Source organism: Palaemon carinicauda, chromosome 17, assembly GCF_036898095.1.
Source record: "Palaemon carinicauda isolate YSFRI2023 chromosome 17, ASM3689809v2, whole genome shotgun sequence".
In the NCBI taxonomy this organism is placed as follows: Eukaryota; Metazoa; Arthropoda; class Malacostraca; order Decapoda; family Palaemonidae; genus Palaemon; species Palaemon carinicauda.
In genome coordinates, this window is record NC_090741.1 from 46,798,288 (window position 1) to 46,819,367 (window position 21,080).

The following is a 21,080-nucleotide window of genomic DNA, read 5'->3' on the forward strand; positions in this document are numbered from 1 at the left end:
TTATTCACCTTGGTGATTATATATGCAGTTACGAACATGATTGTGATATTTTTTTTTCGTAAAAATTACATAAAATTAACAATTGTAACAAATTCTACGTTGCTGTATAGAGGAAATATTGTTGCATGATAAATGCGTTGTTTGTGAGCTGTTTCTAATGTTCGTTAGACTAAATCTGAATGCCACATTTTATACTATAGAAAATTTAGTAATATGTAATATAAACGCTCTGAAAATTATCTATGTTACGTATTATCAATTTAATAGTAGCAGCAATAGCAGCAGGCAATTTCTTTTAATAAAAATCCTAATGTATACGACAAACAGATCTTGTAGGTCCTGTAGTAGGAAGGGTTTCCCTGTGTGATAGGATCAGGAAGATTAAAGTGAAGTTAAGTACTATTATTATACGCTTTTATTCAATTAAGTCGTCGAGTTGATTTATATAAACGAGTTCAAGTTCAGATTAAAAATTTCCTCTGCTACGGCTCCTCATGTACTGCCAGAGAGCTTTAACAATTCTTATATTCTTCTTTTGTTTTATTATATTTTTTTTTCTCATATGACATTAAATTTAATATATTATTTTCAACGGTAAACAAATATTCCTAATTTTCATTTAAATCGTCTTCATGAAGTTCCTGTTGCCGGACATCGAGTTTTTTTTATTACTCTAATATTCAAATAATAAATCAAGACTTCTCACAATAGAGACTTTTTAGAGCAGTATAAATTACTTTTAAATTATAAATATAAAATATAAAAAGTATAATAATAATAAAAAGAAAAAAAAAAGTTAAATCTCATTCTCCGTGGTAGACTTTATAATGTAAACAAACCGAAGAGAAGACCTTTTCGAGAATGGCGAAGTCGGGATTAATCAGTTTTCTCGTCCAAAAATCATCTGCAGCGTTTATATGTCGGCCAACTCTTCCAGTTTACGCATATATATCACAGAGAAATTATGCAAAGCCAGCGGGTAAGTTAACAAACAGTGTTAGGATTTATTAGACGAAAACTAGTAATGCCGGATAGCCCCGTGGGTTGTAATAGGGGAGCCTTTGTAGGGTGACGGCCAGATCCCGTAGAAAACGGGAATATTCTGAACTGGCCGTCGTTCTAAAAACGATTTTGGCGGGAGAAGCTAACTTAAAAAAACCACCTAACCTATGCTAAAAGCCGTATCCTTACCCAAAGAGGCTTCGCCCCCCCGGACCCCCCCCCCCCCCCCTTACACAACAGTTTCCTTACCTACGAGTACGACGGGAGAAGCTAACTTAAAAAACCCACCTAACCTATGCTAAAAGCCATGTCCTTACCCGGGGGGGGGGGGGTGCGCACCCTTGGACCCCCCCCTTACACAACATATTTAAGATCCGTAGACCATTTCCAAACTTTTTTATTCTATACAAGATAACAGTCGGAGCGATAATAAGCAAATTAGGACGCTTGGCCGTAGTGCTACAAACTACCCTAATTAACCATACTGTGAATTTTCTATGTTGTAGTTAACTATACTATGAGTTTTCTAGGTTATAATTAACCTCAATGTGAATTTTCTATGTTGTAGTTAACTATACTATGAGTTAACTACAACCAGTCGTGTATCCCGTTTAGTTGGTTGCGACAGACGGGGAGTAAAATTTCAAGTTTCCACTTTGGTTTCATTGTAGTGTATTACAGGGCAATGTAACCTAGGAAAACAACTACTTTTTCTTATAGAAAAAATTACGCTCTCTTCGAAAATGACACTCGTTCCCGTCGCAAATGAATAGTTTCAGAAATATATATACATCTATATCCTCCGATAATGGGGGACCCCCAGTGGGAACTCGGGGTTTTTGGTGGGGAAAACATACTGGGGAATCGATATATAAATGTAAAACAAGCCTTTTCTTCTCTATACATTACCTTCTTGAAATTATAATAATCGGAGGAAAATACAAAACAGTACATCTGGATAAACTTTGGAGGCGCCGTTGCAAAGATTGTGTCATGAAAAAATACAGTAGCCAGTGCTGCCAACGTCCGATGTAGATCAAATGCTAACATTCCATGCTAACATTAGTACCTGAGGTTTGTGACCTGTCATACTACTAGGCTAGGTTAGGTGGGTTTGTTAGGTTCTGTGCCCTTTTTGTACTTTTTATATATTGAGTAAAACTTATATGGAGAAATTATTTAAAATATGTATGGAAATATCTATCATTGCTATCGTTAGTAATGTCATCGTGCCGTTGGTAACTCTGTACACATACGTCAACGTTGGTAACACTGAGTATCATTGGTAACGTTGGTAATGTTATCGTTCGCAGCATTCGTAAGAAAAGTGACACCGTTGAACAAATGCTTATATTTAAATATTTTAACACAACATATATGACATCAGTGATTATATTTAACTATTTTAACAGAAAAAATATGTTTTCCTGTAGGAAATAACGTGATTTAACTGGTTTTCACCTTCATTTCATCCGTAATAACAGCAACCAATTCGGCAACTTAAAGTTAGCCGAATTGGTTGATCTGTTTGTTTCCGATTGAAATGAACATCAAATTCCGTTAAATCACGTTATTTACTATAGGAAAACATATATATGCTGTTCGAAATCTCACCCAGTAATACAATACAAAATTACTATAACTTTCAAACCACATATTAAAAGGGAAACAAATACACGAACATTGCAGAATAAAATGTTCAACACCTAAGTTCAGCTAGGAGCCGTATCCAACGTTGCCGCCTCGGCCACATTCATTGTGGGTAAATGCACTGTTGCCATTGTAGCTGCATAGAATTTCAGCAAGCACTTCATTATATTTTCAAGCGGCACATTGTTCCCATCAAAATTGACTCGGCAAAATTATAGTTAAGGACGAACAACATTTTGAACAGATAAAATTGTTTTTTCCTGTAGTAAATAATGTGCTTTCACTGAATTTGACCTTCATTTCCATAGCAAATAAACAAAAACCCTGTTAGACCGTCTAAGAACAGGGATATTTCTTAAAAATCTAATGGTTTTTGCTCCACCTTGTGCTCGCTTCACTCGCGTAAAAAGAAAAACATTAAGCTCCTATGTACTGGGAAGCGGTACATACTGAGCTGCGCACGCTAGCCCCATTGATTATTATTTCTTAAATAATCAAGTTTTTATTTGCAGTGAAAACAAGTGTCTTCGAGAAAATTAACGATTTTGTTTTTGAAACGCCTGTTCTTTAGTAGGAAAGCTTTTCCCATCCGTAACTATATTACAACCGTCGACTCTTAGCAGGAGAAAGACATTCGGTTCTAAATTGATACATTTAAAGTCTTATTCAAGGGGTAAATAAAAAAACTTAATCTATATTCCATTTATAGTTATTTTGGTTTTATTATCAAAGCCTAATTACCAAAATTTAAAGCAACAATACAGTATGGTTTTTTATTACAAAGAAATGTAGTCATAGTCAGCGTGACCATTTGACCACATTCTGAGACAAAACCACAAAACGGCATCACTTGCCATATCCTACTGGCTATATACAGTACTTACCTACCTCAGGGTGAATATAGTACGTTGTAACAGGTGTAAACTTTACTACATATCAAATCAATTTTCAATATTAATCTTACCCGATAATCATGTAGCTGTCAACTCTGTTGCCGACAGAAATCTACGGTCGGGATACGCCAGCGATCGCTATACAGGTGGGGGTGAACACCATAGCGCCATCTGTGGTCAGGTACTCCAGTACTTCTTGTCAACACCACCTCAATTTTTCCTCTGTCGTGCCTCCGGCTAGACCTACATGGATACGCTGTTGATTCTGGAGTTTTTGCTCACGATTTGGTGATGTATTTGCTCTAGAGTTTAGCTTTCGCTATTCAGGAAGTTTTATCATTAGCTTAGCTAGCTTTTGGAATTAATTTGATTAATTATGGTGACGAAGAGAGTATGAACTCTCTTTCACTTTTAAATGGCCGACCCTTCCCTTAGACGGAAGTGTTGGTGTCTAAGAGAGTATAGACTCTCTTTCTTAATTTTGCTTAACAAAAGTTATAGATTTATTTTATATCTCTCCGCCTTTTATAGGCCTCTTCGATTAACTTCCTTTTATTATAAACTTAATTTTTATATTTGTTTATATTCGACCTTTCCTAATAGTAGGCGGTCTTTTCTTGGTACCGAAGTTAATTAACATTGAGCCCGTCATTTCGTTTTTACCTGTTAACATATTATGCTATTTTAATGTTTTTGAAAGAATTTCTTTGATAGTCTCGTACTGTTTTCAAAGTTGAACTAACGTTTTGTTTTGTCTCTGCAGTTGTTGACGTTCAGAACGTTCAACTTGCGCTCTATCGTTACGATAGAGAGAGAATTTTCACGGTGTCACGTTGCAGTAAGAGTAAACCGATTCTAGCGTTTTGTTCATTCTTTCTTAGCTTAATGGTTTTAATTCTAATAAAGGAACTTTTTTGGGAAATCTTTCAGTTTTTTTCCTTTAACAATAATATGTTTTAACGATATATATGATTGGGCTCATCTCTCAGGTTCTAAGTCAAGAGAGAGAGAGAGAGAGATAGAGACGGAGGGAGAGAGAGGAGGATAAACGTTTCGTTCAAGCGAGTAACGTTGTTATCGTTTTTGCTCTTCTCCCTAGTCTCTTTAGGGGAAGAAGGTAAACGTTTCTAGAGTTTTATTCTTGTTCTCAAGCTTTATGCGGTGAGAGATTTTAAACGTAGTTTATTTGATCTAGTGTTTAGTCTCTTTCCAGCCACTGAATTATTTATCTTTCATTATATTTTTCTGTTACATTGTAATTCTGTTTTCGCAATTACTAACTTTTAAGGAAGGATAGAATTGCGTGTTTCAGGTACAAACCACTTAAAGTTTCGAGTTCAGTGAAATAAGTGCAAGCAGAAAATCAAAAGTGATAAAGTGATAAGCGCAAAGTGTTACAGTGTTGCGTTCGAGGGTTCGTCTGTTCGTGCCAGTTGTTCGCCTAGTCTGGGACCTCTTACAAGCTCCCAAGCCCAGGGGAGAAGTAATGTCGAAGGACTTATGGGTTCAGCAGGCCTTGATCGACGAACAGACGTTTCCCTCCGTGGTTTCGGGTGTATCTACACACGTTGCCGACGTGATCACCCCACCCACACAAAGACGAGAGAGCCCTTTTATTCCTCGTCTGCGGAAGAGGTTTCTCGCAGAAACCATGGACCAAATCTTGCAGCTTTTAAGTGCAAGTCGGTCCCTTCCGCGCAAGTCCAACTCCTAGGTGTAGCCATTAGCACTGGGTCAGTTCGGACTTGCTGCAGTACGACAACTGCACACCTCCCAGAGAGGCAAGGTGGTATCGCAACAGGCAGTAGCTCCGTCTGTTGCCGCACCAGCTGTTTTAGACCCTCAGTCTCAACGGACAGTAGCTCCGTTTGTTGTTGTCTTTCTTAAACTAGTGGTCTATGCTGCAGACAATGCAGTCTCAGCTTGCGGTGTTGATGCAGGAGTTTCAGGCAGAGAAGGTTAACACACCTCCTCCTGCGAGCGCTCCTCCACCTCTACGCAGTCCAGCCTGCCAGACGTATGATGTTGAGGTTCCTCAAGCTACCTCCATGCGTGAGCTGCCGCATTGGGAGTTGCCAGATACCAGCTCTGTGCAGCAACCTCCACTTTCCTTGAGGCAGGAGCCTCTTGCCACGCGGCAACCTCCTCAACACTTGAGGCAGGAGCCTTATGCTTTGCAGCAACCTCCTCTACCCTTGAGGTAGGAGCCTCATGCGTTGCGACTACCTCCTCCATCCTCGAGGCAACAACCTCTTGCGGTGCGACAACCTCCACCATCCTCGAGGCAGCAACCTCAACTCCACCTCTGCGCAGTCCACCCTGCCAGACGTATGATGTTGAGGTTCCTCAACCTACCTCCACGCGTGAGCTGCCGCATTGGGAGTTGCCAGATACCAACGCTATGCAGCAACCTCTTGCGTTGCGGCAACCTCCACCATCCTTGAGGCAGCAACCTCAACTCTTGCGGCAGCCACCTCCACTCTTGAGGCAAGAACCTCAACTCTTGAGGCAAGAGCCTCAACTCTTGAGGAACCTCATGCTATGAGGCAGCCGCCTCAACGCATGCAGCAACCGCATTCTTCACAGCATGAGCCTCTCTCTGCGCAGCTACCTCCTCAACCCTTGAGGCAGACGCAACTCTTGAGGCAGGAACCTCACAGGAGCCTCATGCTATGCGGCATCCTCCTCAAACCATGAGGTAGGAGCCTCATGCTATGCGGCTTCCTCCTCAACCCATGAGGCAGGAGCCTCATGCTATGCGACATCCTCCTCTACCCATGAGGCAGCCTCATGCTATGCGGCATCCTCCTCAACCCATGAGGCAGGAGCCTCATGCTATGCGGCATCCTCCTCAACCCATGAGGCAGGAGTCTCATGCTGTGAGGAGCCTCATGCTATGCGGCATCCTCCTCAAACCATGAGGCAGGAGCCTCATGCTATGCGGCAACCGCCTCAACCCATGAGGCAGGAGCCTCATACTATGCGGCATCCTCCTCAACGCATGCGGCATAAGCCTCTTCCCTTGCAGCTTGAGCCTCATCCCATGCAGCATGAGCCTCATACCATGCAGCATGAGCCTCATCCCATGCAGCATGAGCCTCATCCCATGCAGCATAAGCCGCACGCCATGCAACATGCTCTGCTTACCTTACAGCATGCTCTACATACAGCATGCTCTGCATACAGCATGCTCTGCATACCTTACCGCATGCTTCTCAGTCACACATCTTTGGTTGTTGCCAACTCACTAGACTGTCAAGCAGTTTCATAACGTTGCCTTCTAGTCTGCTGCTTTTGCACCAGTGAAACCCTCACTGAGAGAACTTAGCTTTTCTCGGATATGGTTCCTGTAGATGAGAAAGTGCTATTCTCCCTCCTTCTGATATTCCCTTGAGGACTCTGTCATTTGGAGTGGAGCCTTTAGCTGCGTAGCCTCCTATGGACTTTTATTTAAGCATAACATGCTTCCAGGGAAGGTAATGGTTCCACTTCAGTCGCTAACCCTGTCTGTTACCACACCTGCTCCCATAGACCTTGAGCTGTGTTGCAAGACATGCAGTCCAAGCTTAGTCCTTGTTAGAGGATTTTTTGTTTACGGAGTCAGTGTGTCACTGGGAAGACGTTCAACAACCAGCAGAAGTGACTTGTTGTGACGCAGTGCGGCAACCTCAGCAACCCGATAAGGAGTTGTCTGTACGACCCAGACAGTCTAGACAGCTTCGGGTTGTCACTGTACTTCCTCGCTTCCCCATGGTTGACAGTTCACAGACTGTGCAGCAGTACCATGATCTTGTGTCCGGCTCCGTCAGACGACTAGCTTTTAAGAGCTCCCACAAGTCGTCGCTGTCTGGAGATTCTCAGATGGACTATGGATCTGACCAAGGAACTGGGCCTCCTGGTCAATTTTGAGGAGTCCCAGCTCGTCCCATCCCAGACCATTGTCTACCTGGGTATGGATCTTCAGAGTCGAGCTTTTCGGGCTTTTCCGTCGGCCCCAAAGATCTACTAAGCCCTAGTTTGCATCCAGAGCATGCTGAGAAGGAACCGATGCTCAGTCAGGTAGTGGATGAGTCTAACAGGGACACTTTCATCGCTGGCCCTGTTCATCGGGTTAGGGAGACCCCACCTCCGCCCCCTTCAGTATCATCTAGCGGCTCACTGGATAAAGGACATGACGCTAGAGACGATCTCAGTTCCTGTTTCCGAAGAGAGGAGGTCTACTCTCACGTGGTGAAAGAACAGCTTTCTTCTCAAGGAAGTCTACCTTTGGCTGTTCAGAAACCCGACCGCCGTCTCTTCTCTGACGCATCAGACACGGGCTGGGGTGCGACTTTGGACGGACAGGAATGCTCGGGAACATGGAATCAGGAGCTAAGGACACTTCACATCTTTTGCAAGGAGCTGTTGGCGGTTCATCTGGCCTTGATAAACTTCAAGTCCCTCCAGCTTAACAAGGTGGTGGAGGTGGACTCTGACAACACCACAGCCTTGGCTTACATCTCCAAGCAGGGAGGGACTCATTCGTGGAAGTTGTTCTAGATCGCAAGGGACCTCCTCATCTGGTTAAAAGATCGAAAGCTCACGCTGGTAACGAGGTTCATTCAGGGCGATATGAATGTCATGGCAGATCGCCTTAGCCGGAAGGGTCAGGTCATCCCCACAGAGTGGACCCTTCACAAGAATGTTTGCAGCAGACTTTGGGCCCTGTGGGGTCAGCCAACCATAGATCTGTTCGCTACCTCGATAACCTAGAGGCTCCCGTTGTATTGTTCTCCGATTCCAGACCCAGCAGCAGTTCACGTGGATGCTTTTCTGCTGGATTGGTCCCATCTCGACCTGTATGCATTCCCGCCGTTCAAGATTGTCAACAGGGTACTTCAGAAGTTCGCCTCTCGCAAAGGGACACGGCTGACGTTGGTTGGCTCCGCTCTGGCCCGCGAGAGAATGGTTCATAGAGGTACTGCAATGGCTGGTCGACATTCCCAGGACTCTTCCTCTAGGAGTGGACCTTCTACGTCTACCTCACGTAAAGAAGGTACATCCAAACCTCCACGCTCTTCGTCTGACTGCCTTCAGTCTTTCGAAAGACTCTCAAGAGCTAGGGGCTTTTCGAAGGAGGCAGCCAGAGCGATTGCCAGAGCAAGGAGGACATCCACTCTCAGAGTCTATCAGTCTAAAGGGGAAGTCTTCCGAAGCTGGTACAAGGCCAATGCAGTTTCCTCATCCAGTACCACTGTAACCCAGATTGCTGACTTCCTGTTACATCTAAGGAACGTAAGATCCCTTTCAGCTCCTACGATTAAGGGTTACAGAAGTATGTTGGCAGCGGTTTTCCGCCACAGAGGCTTGGATCTTTCCACCAACAAAGATCTACAGGACCTCCTTAGGTCTTTTAAGACCTCAAAGGAACGTCGGTTGTCCACTCCAGGCTGGAATCTAGACGTGGTCCTAAGGTTCCTTATGTCATCAAGATTTGAACCTCTCCAATCAGCCTCTTTTAAGGACCTCACATTGAAAACTCTTTTCCTCGTGTGCTTGACAACAGCTAAAAGAGTAAGTGAGATCCACGCCTTCAGCAGGAACATAGTTTTCACATCTGAAACGGCTACATGTTCCTTGCAGCTCGGTTTTTTGCTAAAACGAGCTTCCTTCACGTCCTTGGCCTAAGTCGTTCGAGATCCCAAGCCTGTCCAACTTGGTGGGGGACGAACTGGAGAGAGTACTTTGCCCAGTTAGAGCTCTTAGGTACTATCTAAAAAGGTCATAACCTTTACGAGGACAATCAGAAGCCTTTTGGTGTGCTATCAAGAAGCCTTCTCTTCCAAGGTCTAAGAACTCAGTTTCTTACCTATTCAGGCTCCTGATTAGGGAAGCACATTCTCATCTGAAGGAAGAAGACCTTGCTTTGCTGAAGGTAAGGACACATGAAGTGAGAGCTGTGGCTACTTCAGTGGCCCTCAAACAGAACCGTTCTCTGCAGAGTGTTATGGATGCAACCTATTGGAGAAGCAAGTCAGTGTTCGCATCATTCTATCTCAAAGATGTTCAGTCTCTTTACGAGAACTGCTACACCCTGGGACCATTCGTAGCAACGAATGCAGTAGTAGGCGGGGGCTCAGCCACTACATTCCCATAATCCCATAACCTTTTTAACCTTTCTCTTGAATACTTTTTATGGGTTGTACGGTCGGCTAAGAAGCCTTCCACATCCTTGTTGATTTGGCGGGTGGTCAATTCTTTCTTGAGAAGCGCCGAGGTTAAAGGTTGTGATGAGGTCCTTTAGTATGGGTTGCAGCCCTTTTTACTTCAGCACCTAAGAGTCGTTCAGCATCCTAAGAGGACCGCTACGCTCAGTAAGGAAGACGTACTTAATAAAGGCAGAGTAATGGTTCAAGTCGTCTTCCTTACCAGGTACTTATTTATTTTATGTTATTTTTGAATAACTAATAAAATAAAATACGGGATACTTAGCTTCTTTGTTAACATATATGCTGGTCTCCACCCACCACCCTGGGTGTGAATCAGCTACATGATTATCGGGTAAGATTAATATTGAAAAATGTTATTTTCATTAGTAAAATAAATTTTTGAATATACTTACCCGATAATCATGATTTAATTGACCCACCCTTCCTCCCCATAGAGAACCAGTGGACCGAGGAAAAAATTGAGGTGGTGTTGACAAGAAGTACTGGAGTACCTGACCACAGATGGCGCTGTGGTGTTCACCCCCACCTGTATAGCGATCGCTGGCGTATCCCGACCGTAGATTTCTGTCGGCAACAGAGTTGACAGCTACATGATTATCGGGTAAGTATATTCAAAAATTTATTTTACTAATGAAAATAACATTAAAAAAAAAAAATAGGAAAATGTTGTTTATCTTGATTTAGTCTTAGGGTTAACTAAGGATACGGAAGGCTAAAGGGCTTTGCAGGGGGCCGTAGCCTCCCCGGTAGGTAAGTAGGTAAGGATATGGCTCATAGTTAGGTTAGGTGGGGAACCTTGCGTTAGTTGGTGTTCTTGTTTATGTTTCCCTTTTAAAATGTGGTTTTGCAGCGATAACCTTAGTAATTTTACCCCTGGTCTGTCTCGATCAACTGCAAAAGCTCCTATAACCACCCATTAGACTGCCATATCCTTATCCTACCCTAAGCTAGGTCTCAACCCTGTGAATGTTTCCCAACCAGTTTCATGCCTGCCAAGATAACCCTAAATCATAAAACTAGTTACATATGATTCTATTTCAGACCATGATAAACAACATTTTCCCCGTAAAGAAACTCAGTTTAACAAGTACTATAATAAAAAATGGTTATGCTGGCCCCAATGCTACATTCATCTCCATGGTAAAAAATAAAAAACACCTAAATAGATAATAAATTTGGCTGTTTAGCTGCCTCAGTAATATATTTCACATAATGATTGTATTGGAGATGTAGTCATTGTCATGGCCTAGTCAGGTGGCAACTGGTGGTGTCAAGGTGACACTCCCATCAATATCCAGACATCCGTCAAAAACTTGGTTGGTGCTACCCAACCACGACCGAAAATACACCATCTCCAAGAGGCTTTTCGCTACATTTAAAAATAAAGGCAACCAATTGTCCTGAAAACGACACTATTGTGTGTATATCGGTAAAACAGTAGGTGTACAATGAAGGAGAAAGATTGATAAGTCAATTTAGAGGTAAGAGACCCCTCTGTAACTGCAGAAGATGATAAAGACTTAACTAACTACAGTGGTACCTCTACAAACGAATTTAATCCGTTCCACAACCGACTTCGGATGTAGAAAATGTTCGGATGTCGAAACGAATTTTCCCATAAGAATACATTGAAATAGGATTAATCCGTGGTTGAGCCCAAAAACCTATGATGACTCCTTAATAAATTACTACACATTATTACCCATGAGAATAATGCACACTAAATTAGATAATAGACATGTAAAAAAGAATAATTATCAAAAAATGATAAATAAGAAACGGGTTTTTAGCGTCACTTTACCTTAGAAACTCCAGCGCAGGTGTTGTTGGTCTTGCTACGCAGAGAGGAGACGGACGGGCGGCATGGAGGTAGAGAGGTTAACTACAATAAACGTACACTACCGTAACTTATTCTAACTTACTCTAAGTGAACTTTAACATAACTTAGCTTATTTATTTTTTTTATTTTTAGATTTTAGATTTTTTTTTACATTTTCTTTTTTTCTTTTTGATGATTAATTTTAATCACTTTCACTCTCTCCACTTAAAATTGATTGAATTTCTTTCGCTTCACTTTTTGCCGTTTTCTTTGAACCACTTCCATTCTCTTCATCACGAGTTTGCTTCGTAGTTTTTTTAAAGAAACTATTGATAGATAGTTGCTTGGTACGGCTTTTCAGAATGTTTCGAAAGTGAGTAAGGCAAACATCATCGAACTGCGCAACTACACGACAAACCTGCAATTTTTTTGGGTGGTATTTGTCGATGAAGTTGACCACGTCTTGATATTTTCCTAACACCTCTTTTATTTGCGCCGAACCTAACACATGCTCTACCTCCTCGATCCCTTCCTCGTCATCACTCATGTGCTCAGACATAGAATGGAGTTCCTTGAGCTCCTCTGTGGTAAGTTCGTCGTGATGTTCGGCAACGAGTTCCGTAACGTCATCTGCGTCGACCTCCAGACCCATGGACTTGCCAAGGGAGACGATTTCCTCTACGTCTTCCGCTGCACCCACCACGGGATCAGGTTCGGAGTCAAAACCTTCGAAATCTCGGGGAGAAACTGCATCAGGCCACAGCTTCTTCCAGGCAGAATTGAGGGTCCGTTGAGTTAATCCCACCCAAGCCTGATCTATGATCTTCAAGCAGTGCACGATGTTGAAGTGGCTTTTCCAAAATTCACGCAAAGTTAAGTTGGTGTTTTGCGTGACATTAAAGCACTGCTTAAATAAGTGCTTGGTGTACAGCTTCTTAAAATTAGAGATGACTTGCTGGTCCATGGGCTGGAGGATAGAGGTGGTATTCGGTGGAAGATAAAGCACCTTTATGAACTTAAATTCATCGAAGATATCATCTTCAAGTCCGGTGGGGTGAGCGGGTGCATTGTCAAGGCATAGCAGGCACTTTAAAGGCAATTTCTGCTCATGAAGATACTTCTTCACAGAAGGGCCGAAAACTTGGTTAACCCATTGCACAAAGAACTGCCTAGTGACCCAGGCCTTCGAGTTGGATCGCCAGAAAACATGAAGCTGGTCCTTATCCACGTTGTGTGCTTTAAAGGCCCTAGGGTTCTCAGAATGGTAAACCAGTAAGGGCTTGACTTTAAAGTCCCCGCTAGCATTGGCACATAGGGCAAGAGTCAACCGATCCTTCATTGGCTTATGCCCAGGCAATTTCTTCTCCTCGGCGGTGATGTAGGTTCGACTGGGCATCTTCTTCCAAAACAGCCTGGTTTCATCATAATTAAACACGCTGCCCTATGTAGCCTTCTTCCAGCACGATCCTTTCAAAGTTCTTGACAAAGTCAGCTGCAGCCTTTGTGTCCGCACTAGCAGCCTCTCCGCGGCGAACAACTGAATGAATCCCGGACCGTTTCTTAAATTTCTCAAACCAGTCACGAGATGCCTTGAAATCGTCTGAGGAAGGTTCGGTTGAACTCTCCCCAGCATCACCCCCAGAGCTCTCCTCCTTCAAGTCTGTGAAGATGGCGTGCGCCTTCTCGCAGATGATGGTTTCGGTGATGGTGTCGCCAACAATCTCTCTGTCCTTGATCCAGATTAGCAGAAGTCGTTCCATCTCTTCTATGATAGGGCTACGGCGTTTTGAAATAATGATGATCCCCTTAGAAGGTTTCACTGCTTTAATGGCTTCCTTCTGTTTCAGGATTGTCGAGATCGTCAACATATTACGGCCATATTGTTTAGCAAGTTCACTCACGCAGACGCCACGCTCATGTTTTTCAATAATTTCTTGCTTTACGTCTAAAGAAAGCATTTCCTTCTTCCTTTTCTCACCGCTACCACTACCACTTGCAAAACTAAGCCTTTTAGGACCCATACTTTACGTAAATTACCGTAAAAGGATGCATGTAAAAAATCACGATTAAAACAGTACAATAATAGCAGAACGCACAGGGTACAACCGCAAGAAGCCGACGAGAACATAGGACTGACCCAAGCCACACTAATTGAGGGTCCCTCCGAGGTCGAAGTGCTGCCTTCTATCGGCGGAAATAAAAAACACATCTGGCGCTATGAGTACCAACTACGCGTACGGGTATTGTTTACTTCGGGTGTCGAAAAAAAATTCGGGTGTCGAAAAAAAATTCGGGTGTAGAGTAGGAATGTGTTCAAATTGTACTTCGCGTGTCGAAAAATTCGGATACAACCGGTACGACGAAAATTGCTTACTTCGTGTGTCGAAATAAAATTCGGGTGTAGAGTCAAAAATTTGCTCGAATTTTACTTCTGATGTTGGAAAATTCTGATGTAGATACGTTCGTATGTAGAGCTTCCACTGTATATAAAAGAGTATCCAGTTTCATAATCATATTGTTCTCAATATTAAACAAGCCACCGGAAGCCATTACTTGTGATTCTGGGAGTCTATGCAATTGGTAAATATTTGCAATAGACTAGTTGACCGTATTCCCAGAAAGAAGAGACAACCTAGGCTCTCTCTCTCTCTCTCTCTCTCTCTCTCTCTCTCTCTCTCTCTCTCTCTCTCTCTCTCTCTCTCTCTCTCTTTTAATTTGTAAATAACTGATCCTTAATAATAGATAAAATCATTACTATGAAACAAAAGGAATAAACAAAAATGTATCTGCCCTTCCACCACCATATAGTGCTTACGATGTAGAATTCTATAAAAAAAAAAAGCTCTCCATTTGTTTATACCAATAATTTATTAAAGAGAAGTATAATCTGCACAAAGTTCTTATTATGAAATACTGTAATGAGGAAGATATTTCAGTTTTTACCAATTGAGACCAGGTCTTTCGACATTTTGGCAAACCGGAAAGTCATACAATTTGGTCCTTTAGTGTGATAGGGTCGGTATGGAAAGGAAGGTTGACCGAAATGATTTATAAGAGAAAATTAAGTTATGGCAAGTAACTTTTTATATGTTAACCCTTTAACCCCCAGGCTATTTGGAAATTTCCAACCCTTAACCCCCAGGGGGGTATTTTTTTCCCAGCACATTTTGCAGTATATTTTTTGTAAATTGCTCTAACAGCCTTACTTTTTGTCATAGAGAGGTCAGGTTGGTCTCATTCTCTCGAAAATGCCTGAATCTTTTCAAAAAATTATCAAAAATATGAAAAAAAAAATTTCTATAGCATTTTTTTGAAAGGACTTACCTGTATGTCCATGGGGGTAAAGGGATGGCTTTTGTGAAACGTACCAGTACTTCCTTTGGGGATAAAAGGGTTAACTAAATTTTCTTGGAAGAGAAAGAATAATATAACTATCATAGGTAAAATAAAAAAAGGAAAATTAATGCTTCTTCAGTATCTACAGTAGAGTACATATAAACCCTTCACATAGGGCTTATATTATTGAGACTTGTCAGTCTCATGATGGTATGGAACATATTGTAAATTGCATGCATCCAATTTTGGGGTCATTTGTTTCTGTTTAAGCTTTATTTACTTTTAAATTGTGAAAGGATAACTGTAATATGCGTTCAGTAAAATTTAAGTAATTATTGTTCTTCAGTTAAAAATTGTTCATGACTGGCTTTTTGTGATATACTGTGTATTGCATTTATAACCCTTTTACCCCCAGGCTAATTGGAAATTTCCAACCCTTAACCCCCAGGGGGTTATTTTTTTCCCAGCACATTTTGCAGTATATATTTTTCAATATTAAACTTAGTCGGTGATTATATAAGCTGCAGCTCTGCTGCCCGACAGAAAAACTCTACGCTCAAAATCCGCCAGCGATCGCTATGCAGGTAGGGGGTGTACTTCAACAGCGCCATCTGTCGAGCAGGTACTCAGTACTCAATGTAAACACAGAACTCAATTTTCTCTCTGTCGTGCCACCGGCAAGACCTACTAAATTCGCTGTTGCTTACTGGATTGGTTTTCACATATTTTGGTGAAGTACACATTTCTAGTTTTGAGCTTTCGCTTTGCAGACGTTATCTTCAATACATCCTTGCATTCTTTTGTTGATTTTGGATTATTTGTTGACGACTTTGGATAGATTTTGAATTCCCCTTTGACTAATTCAAAATGGCTGACCCTTCTCAAGTCCCTAAGTTCAGGAAATGTAATGCTAGGGACTGTTCAAGGCGTCTTCCGAAGGCCTCTATCGATCCTCACACCGTTTGTTCCAATTGTCGGGATAAGACCTGTCAATTGGAAGATCGATGTGAGGAATGCGTTGGGCTTTCGGAATTCGATTTCATCGAATTCCAGAAATATACACGTAGGCTAGAGAGAGATAGAGTCAGGAGAAGTTCATCTCGCTCCGTTGAATTTTCCTCTCCTCATGCCCCACAACCTATTCCTTCCCCTGTAGTGGTTGCTCCTGATCCCCCTTCTAGCACTCAACAACCTTCGATGGCAGATATGATGCGTGCCATCCAGGCTCTGGGTGAGAGAGTCGAGTCATTGGCGAGTGACCGTAACCAACTCATGGCAGACGTCAAGGAGTTGAAGTGCAAGAGTGCAGTGGGTAGTGACAAAGTGAGTGGTAGTGTTGTGGAAAGTGTTGTGGATAGTGTTGCGCTTGAGGGTTCGTCTGTTCGTGCCTGTCGTCCTCCCAGTCCGGGACCTCTTGCAAGCTCCCAAGCCCAGGGGAGAAGCAATGTCGTACGACCAAAGGGTTCGAGAGGCTTTAATCAGCGAACAGACGTTCCCTCCGTGGTTTCGGGCGTATCTAACCAAGATCGCCCCACCCACACGAAGACGAGAGAGCCCATTTATTCCTCGTCTGCGGAAGAGGTTTCTCGGAAGAAACCATGGACCAAGGTCTCGCGGCCTCTTAAGCGCAAGTCGGTCCCTTCCGCGCAAGTCCAACGGCCCAGTTGTAGCCACTGGGTCAGTTCGGACTCGCTGCAGTCTTCCGATGACTGCTCACCTCCTAAGAGAGGCAAAGCGGTACCGCATCAGGCAGTAACACCGTCTGTTGCCGCACCTGCTCCTGTAGACCCTAAGTGGTCTTTGCTGCAGACCATGCAGTCGCAGTTAACGTCATTGATGCAGGACTTTCGTGCGGAGAAGGTTGACGCTGCACCAACCTCTAGCCTACAACCACCCACGGTTGTGCGTCCAGTGGACGCTGAGGCTACCTTCTCCCGCACTCCAGCTGTGAGAGTCCCGCCACCCATGCGTTCCAGTGTACCCTGCCAGCCGCATGTTGACGTTCAGCGACGCACGGAACCTTCCGTTGACGTTCGCGAGTTACAACAACAGCCTAAGTTGTTTTGTTTTGACGCGGTGCGTCAACCTCCGCAACCCAGTGTGGTTACCTCTACTCGCCCAGAGCAGACTAGACAGTCTGGAGTAGACGCTTTGCGTCCCCGCGCTGCTATGGTTGTTGCCAGTTCACAGACTGGGCAACAGTTCCATGACGTTGCGTCCGGTTCAGTCACGCGTGCACCCGTGCTGCCGGACTCAGCTGACCAGCCGATTCCTACTCCTTTGCCGCTTCCTCCTCAGTTTTCAGATGATGGACTCTCTGATGATGACGACGCTGCACACATTGACGACCCACATACGGACATCGACGAACCCAAGACCACGCAACCCTCCTTGGACTTTAGGAAAGTTCTTGCACTGTTCAGGGAGATGTATCCTGATCAGTTTGTATCTGCGGCCCCACGCTCTCCTCCATCAGAGTTTGCTTTAGGCACGCAGTCATCCGTGCCTGCCTTTACGAAACTCGTCCTCGCCCGCTCGTCCAAGAGAGCTTTACGAGTGCTGGGAGATTGGATGCAGTCCAAAAAGAACCTTGGGAAGACAGCATTTACGTTTCCCCCTGTGAGACTCTCTTCCAGATCGAGCGTCTGGTATGCCACGGGAGAAGTTCTCGGCGTGGGAGTTCCTGCCTCTGCCCAGGGCGACTTCTCAAGTCTAGTAGACTCTCCCCGCAGGCTAGCCATGAGACGCTCTAAGATATGTTGGTCTCCTTCAGACTTAGACCATCTGTTGAAAGGAGTGTTCAGAGCCTTCGAGGTTTTTAACTTTTTGGACTGGTGTCTGGGAGCGTTGAGCAGGAAGATCTCCCCTTCTGACAAGGAAGCTTCCTTGCTCATTATGTCCTGCATGGACAAGGCCATACGTGACGGATCCAGTGAGCTTGCGGCTTCGTTCGTTTCCGGGGTCCTCAAGAAACGGGAAAACCTTTGCTCTTTCCTGTCAGCTGGAGTAACACCGTGTCAGAGATCGGAACTTCTGTTTGCTCCTCTCTCAAAGTGTCTCTTCCCAGAGGACTTGATAAAGGAGATTGCTGCCTCCTTGATTCAGAAAGACACCCATGACCTGGTTGCGTCCTCTGCCCGCAAAGCCAACCCTTTGCCTACCGTGTCTAGACCCAGGATGGACACTCCAGCGTCCAGATTCATTCCGCCCTTTCGTGGCAGAGCCTCCAGCAGAGGAGGTGCTCGTGCCGAAGGGAGACGTGGGAAGAAGAAAGGTACCAAGTCCTTTAAAGGCAGAGTCTGACTGCCACCTTCTTCAGACAGCAGTGGGAGCCAGACTCAAGAACTTCTGGCAGACCTGGGAGAAAAGGGGCGCAGATGCACAATCTGTGAAGTTGCTCAGAGAAGGGTACAAGATCCCGTTTGTCCGCAAACCCCCTCTAGCAACGTCTCCCATCGATCTCTCTCCCAGGTACAGAGAGGAAGACAAGAGGCTAGCTTTGAAGCAGGAGGTGTCTCTCTTACTAGAAAAGGGAGCGGTAGTCAAAGTCCGGGACCATCAATCCCCGGGCTTCTACAACCGTCTCTTCTTAGTGGTAAAGAAGACAGGAGGGTGGAGGCCGGTGCTAGACGTCAGTGCGCTGAATGTCTTTGTCACAAAGCAGACGTTCGCCATGGAGACCACAAAGTCAGTTCTAGCAGCGGTCAGGAAGGAAGACTGGATGGTCTCTTTAGACCTAAGGGACGCATACTTTCACGTCCCCATCCACCCAGAATCCCAACCTTTTCTGAGATTCGTTTACGAAAAGGTTGTCTACCAATTTTAAGCCCTGTGCTTTGGCCTAGGCACGGCTCCTCTTGTGTTTACGAGGCTGATGAGGAATATTGCCAAATTCCTGCATTTAGCGGATATCAGAGCCTCCCTCTATTTGGACGACTGGCTTCTAAGAGCTTCTTCCAGTCGTCGCTGTCTGGAGAATCTAAAGTGGACTCTAGATCTAATCAAGGAATTGGGTCTCCTGGTCAATATGGAAAAGTCCCAACTGGTCCCATCCCAAACTATAGTGTATTTAGGAATGGAGATTCACAGTCAAGCTTTTCGGGCTTTTCCGTCGGCCCCCAGAACAAGTCAAGCCCAGGTATGCATCCAGAACATGCTAAAGAAGAAACGATGTTCAGTCAGACAGTGGATGAGTCTGATAGGGACGCTTTCATCCCTGGAACAGTTCGTTTCGTTAGGGAGACTACACCTCCGTCCCCTTCAATTTCACCTAGCTGTTTACTGGAAAAAGGACAAGACGCTAGAAGCGGTCTCGATCCCCATTTCCGAGAAGATGAAGTCATCACTGACTTGGTGGAAGGACAGTATCAACCTCAGAGAGGGTCTGCCCCTGGCTGTTCAGACCCCCAACCATGTTCTCTTCTCGGACGCATCGGACACGGGCTGGGGTGCGACATTGGACGGTCGGGAATGCTCGGGAACGTGGAACTCGAACCAAAGAACGTTACATATCAACTGCAAGGAGCTACTGGCAGTTCATCTGGCCTTGAAAAGCTTCAAGTCCCTCCTTCAAGGCAAAGTGGTGGAGGTGAACTCGGACAACACCACGGCCTTGGCGTACATCTCCAAGCAAGGAGGGACCCATTCTATGACGTTGTACGAGATCGCAAGGGACCTCCTCACCTGGTCAAGAGATCAAAACCTTTCTCTAGTAACGAGGTTCATCCAAGGCAATATGAATGTCATGGCGGATTGCCTCAGTCGGAGGGGTCAAATCATCCCAACAGAATGGACCCTACACAAGGATGTGTGCAAGAGACTATGGGCCACATGGGGCCAACCTACCATAGATCTATTCGCAACCTCGATGACCAAGAGGCTCCCAATATATTGCTCACCAATCCCGGACCCAGCAGCAGTTCATATAGATGCCTTTCTACTGGATTGGTCCCATCTAGACCTTTATGCATTCCCCCCGTTCAAGATTGTCAACAAGGTACTGCAGAAGTTCGCCTCTCACGAAGGGACAAGGTTGACGTTAGTTGCTCCCCTCTGGCCCGCGAGAGAATGGTTCACCGAGGTACTTCAATGGCTGGTGGACGTTCCCAGAACTCTTCCTCTAAGAGTGGACCTTCTACGTCAGCCACACGTAAAGAAGGTACACCCAGGCCTCCACGCTCTTCGTCTGACTGCCTTCAGACTATCGAAAGACTCTCTAGAGCTAGAGGCTTTTCGAAGGAGGCAGCCAGGGCGATTGCTAGAGCAAGGAGGACATCCACTCTTAGAGTCTACCAGTCGAAGTGGGAAGTCTTCCGAAACTGGTGCAAGTCGGTATCAGTATCCTCGACCAGTACCTCTGTAACCCAAATAGCTGACTTCCTATTATACCTGAGGAAAGAAAGATCTCTTTCAGCTCCCACTATCAAAGGTTACAGAAGCATGTTGGCAACAGTCTTCCGTCACAGAGGCTTAGATCTTTCCAACAACAAAGATCTACAGGACCTCCTTAAGTCTTTTGAGACCACGAAGGAGCGTCGTTTGGCTACACCTGGATGGAATTTAGACGTGGTACTAAGATTCCTGATGTCAGAAAGGTTCGAGCCACTACAATCAGCCTCCTTTAAAGATCTCACTTTAAAGACTCTTTTCCTGGTTTGCTTAGCCACAGCTAAAAGAGTCAGTGAGATCCACGCCTTCAGCAGGAACATCGGATTTTCATCTGAAACGGCTACATGTTCCTTACAGCTTGGTTTTCTAGCCAAAAACGAGCTACCTTCTCGCCCTTGGCCTAAATCGTTCGATATTCCAAGCCTTTCAAATATGGTTGGAAATGAACTAGAAAGAGTCTTATGCCCTGTTAGAGCTCTTAAGTTCTATTTAAGACGAACTAAACCTTTACGAGGACAGTCAGAAGCTTTATGGTGTTCTATTAAGAAACCTTCTTTGCCTATGTCAAAGAATGCAGTTTCCTATTATATCAGACTGTTGATACGAGAAGCTCATTCCCATCTGAATGAAGAAGACCAAGCTTTGCTGAAGGTAAAGACACATGAAGTTAGAGCTGTCGCTACTTCAGTGGCTTTTAAACAAAATAGATCTCTGCAGAGTATAATGGACGCAACCTATTGGAGAAGCAAGTCAGTGTTCGCGTCTTTTTATCTTAAAGATGTC

General features: G+C 44.3%; 1 protein-coding gene across 1 annotated transcript in view; it reads left to right on the forward strand.

The window, feature by feature from the left end:
- Positions 1-821: 821 nt before the first annotated feature.
- mRpL54 (mitochondrial ribosomal protein L54) overlaps positions 822-21,080 on the forward strand; it is a 58,961-nt gene continuing 38,702 nt past the window's right edge. The window contains exon 1 of the mRNA XM_068390232.1: positions 822-979. Within this exon, the coding sequence (XP_068246333.1) occupies positions 862-979 (118 nt within the window). The 5' untranslated portion in view covers positions 822-861. The remainder of the gene's footprint in view (positions 980-21,080) is intronic.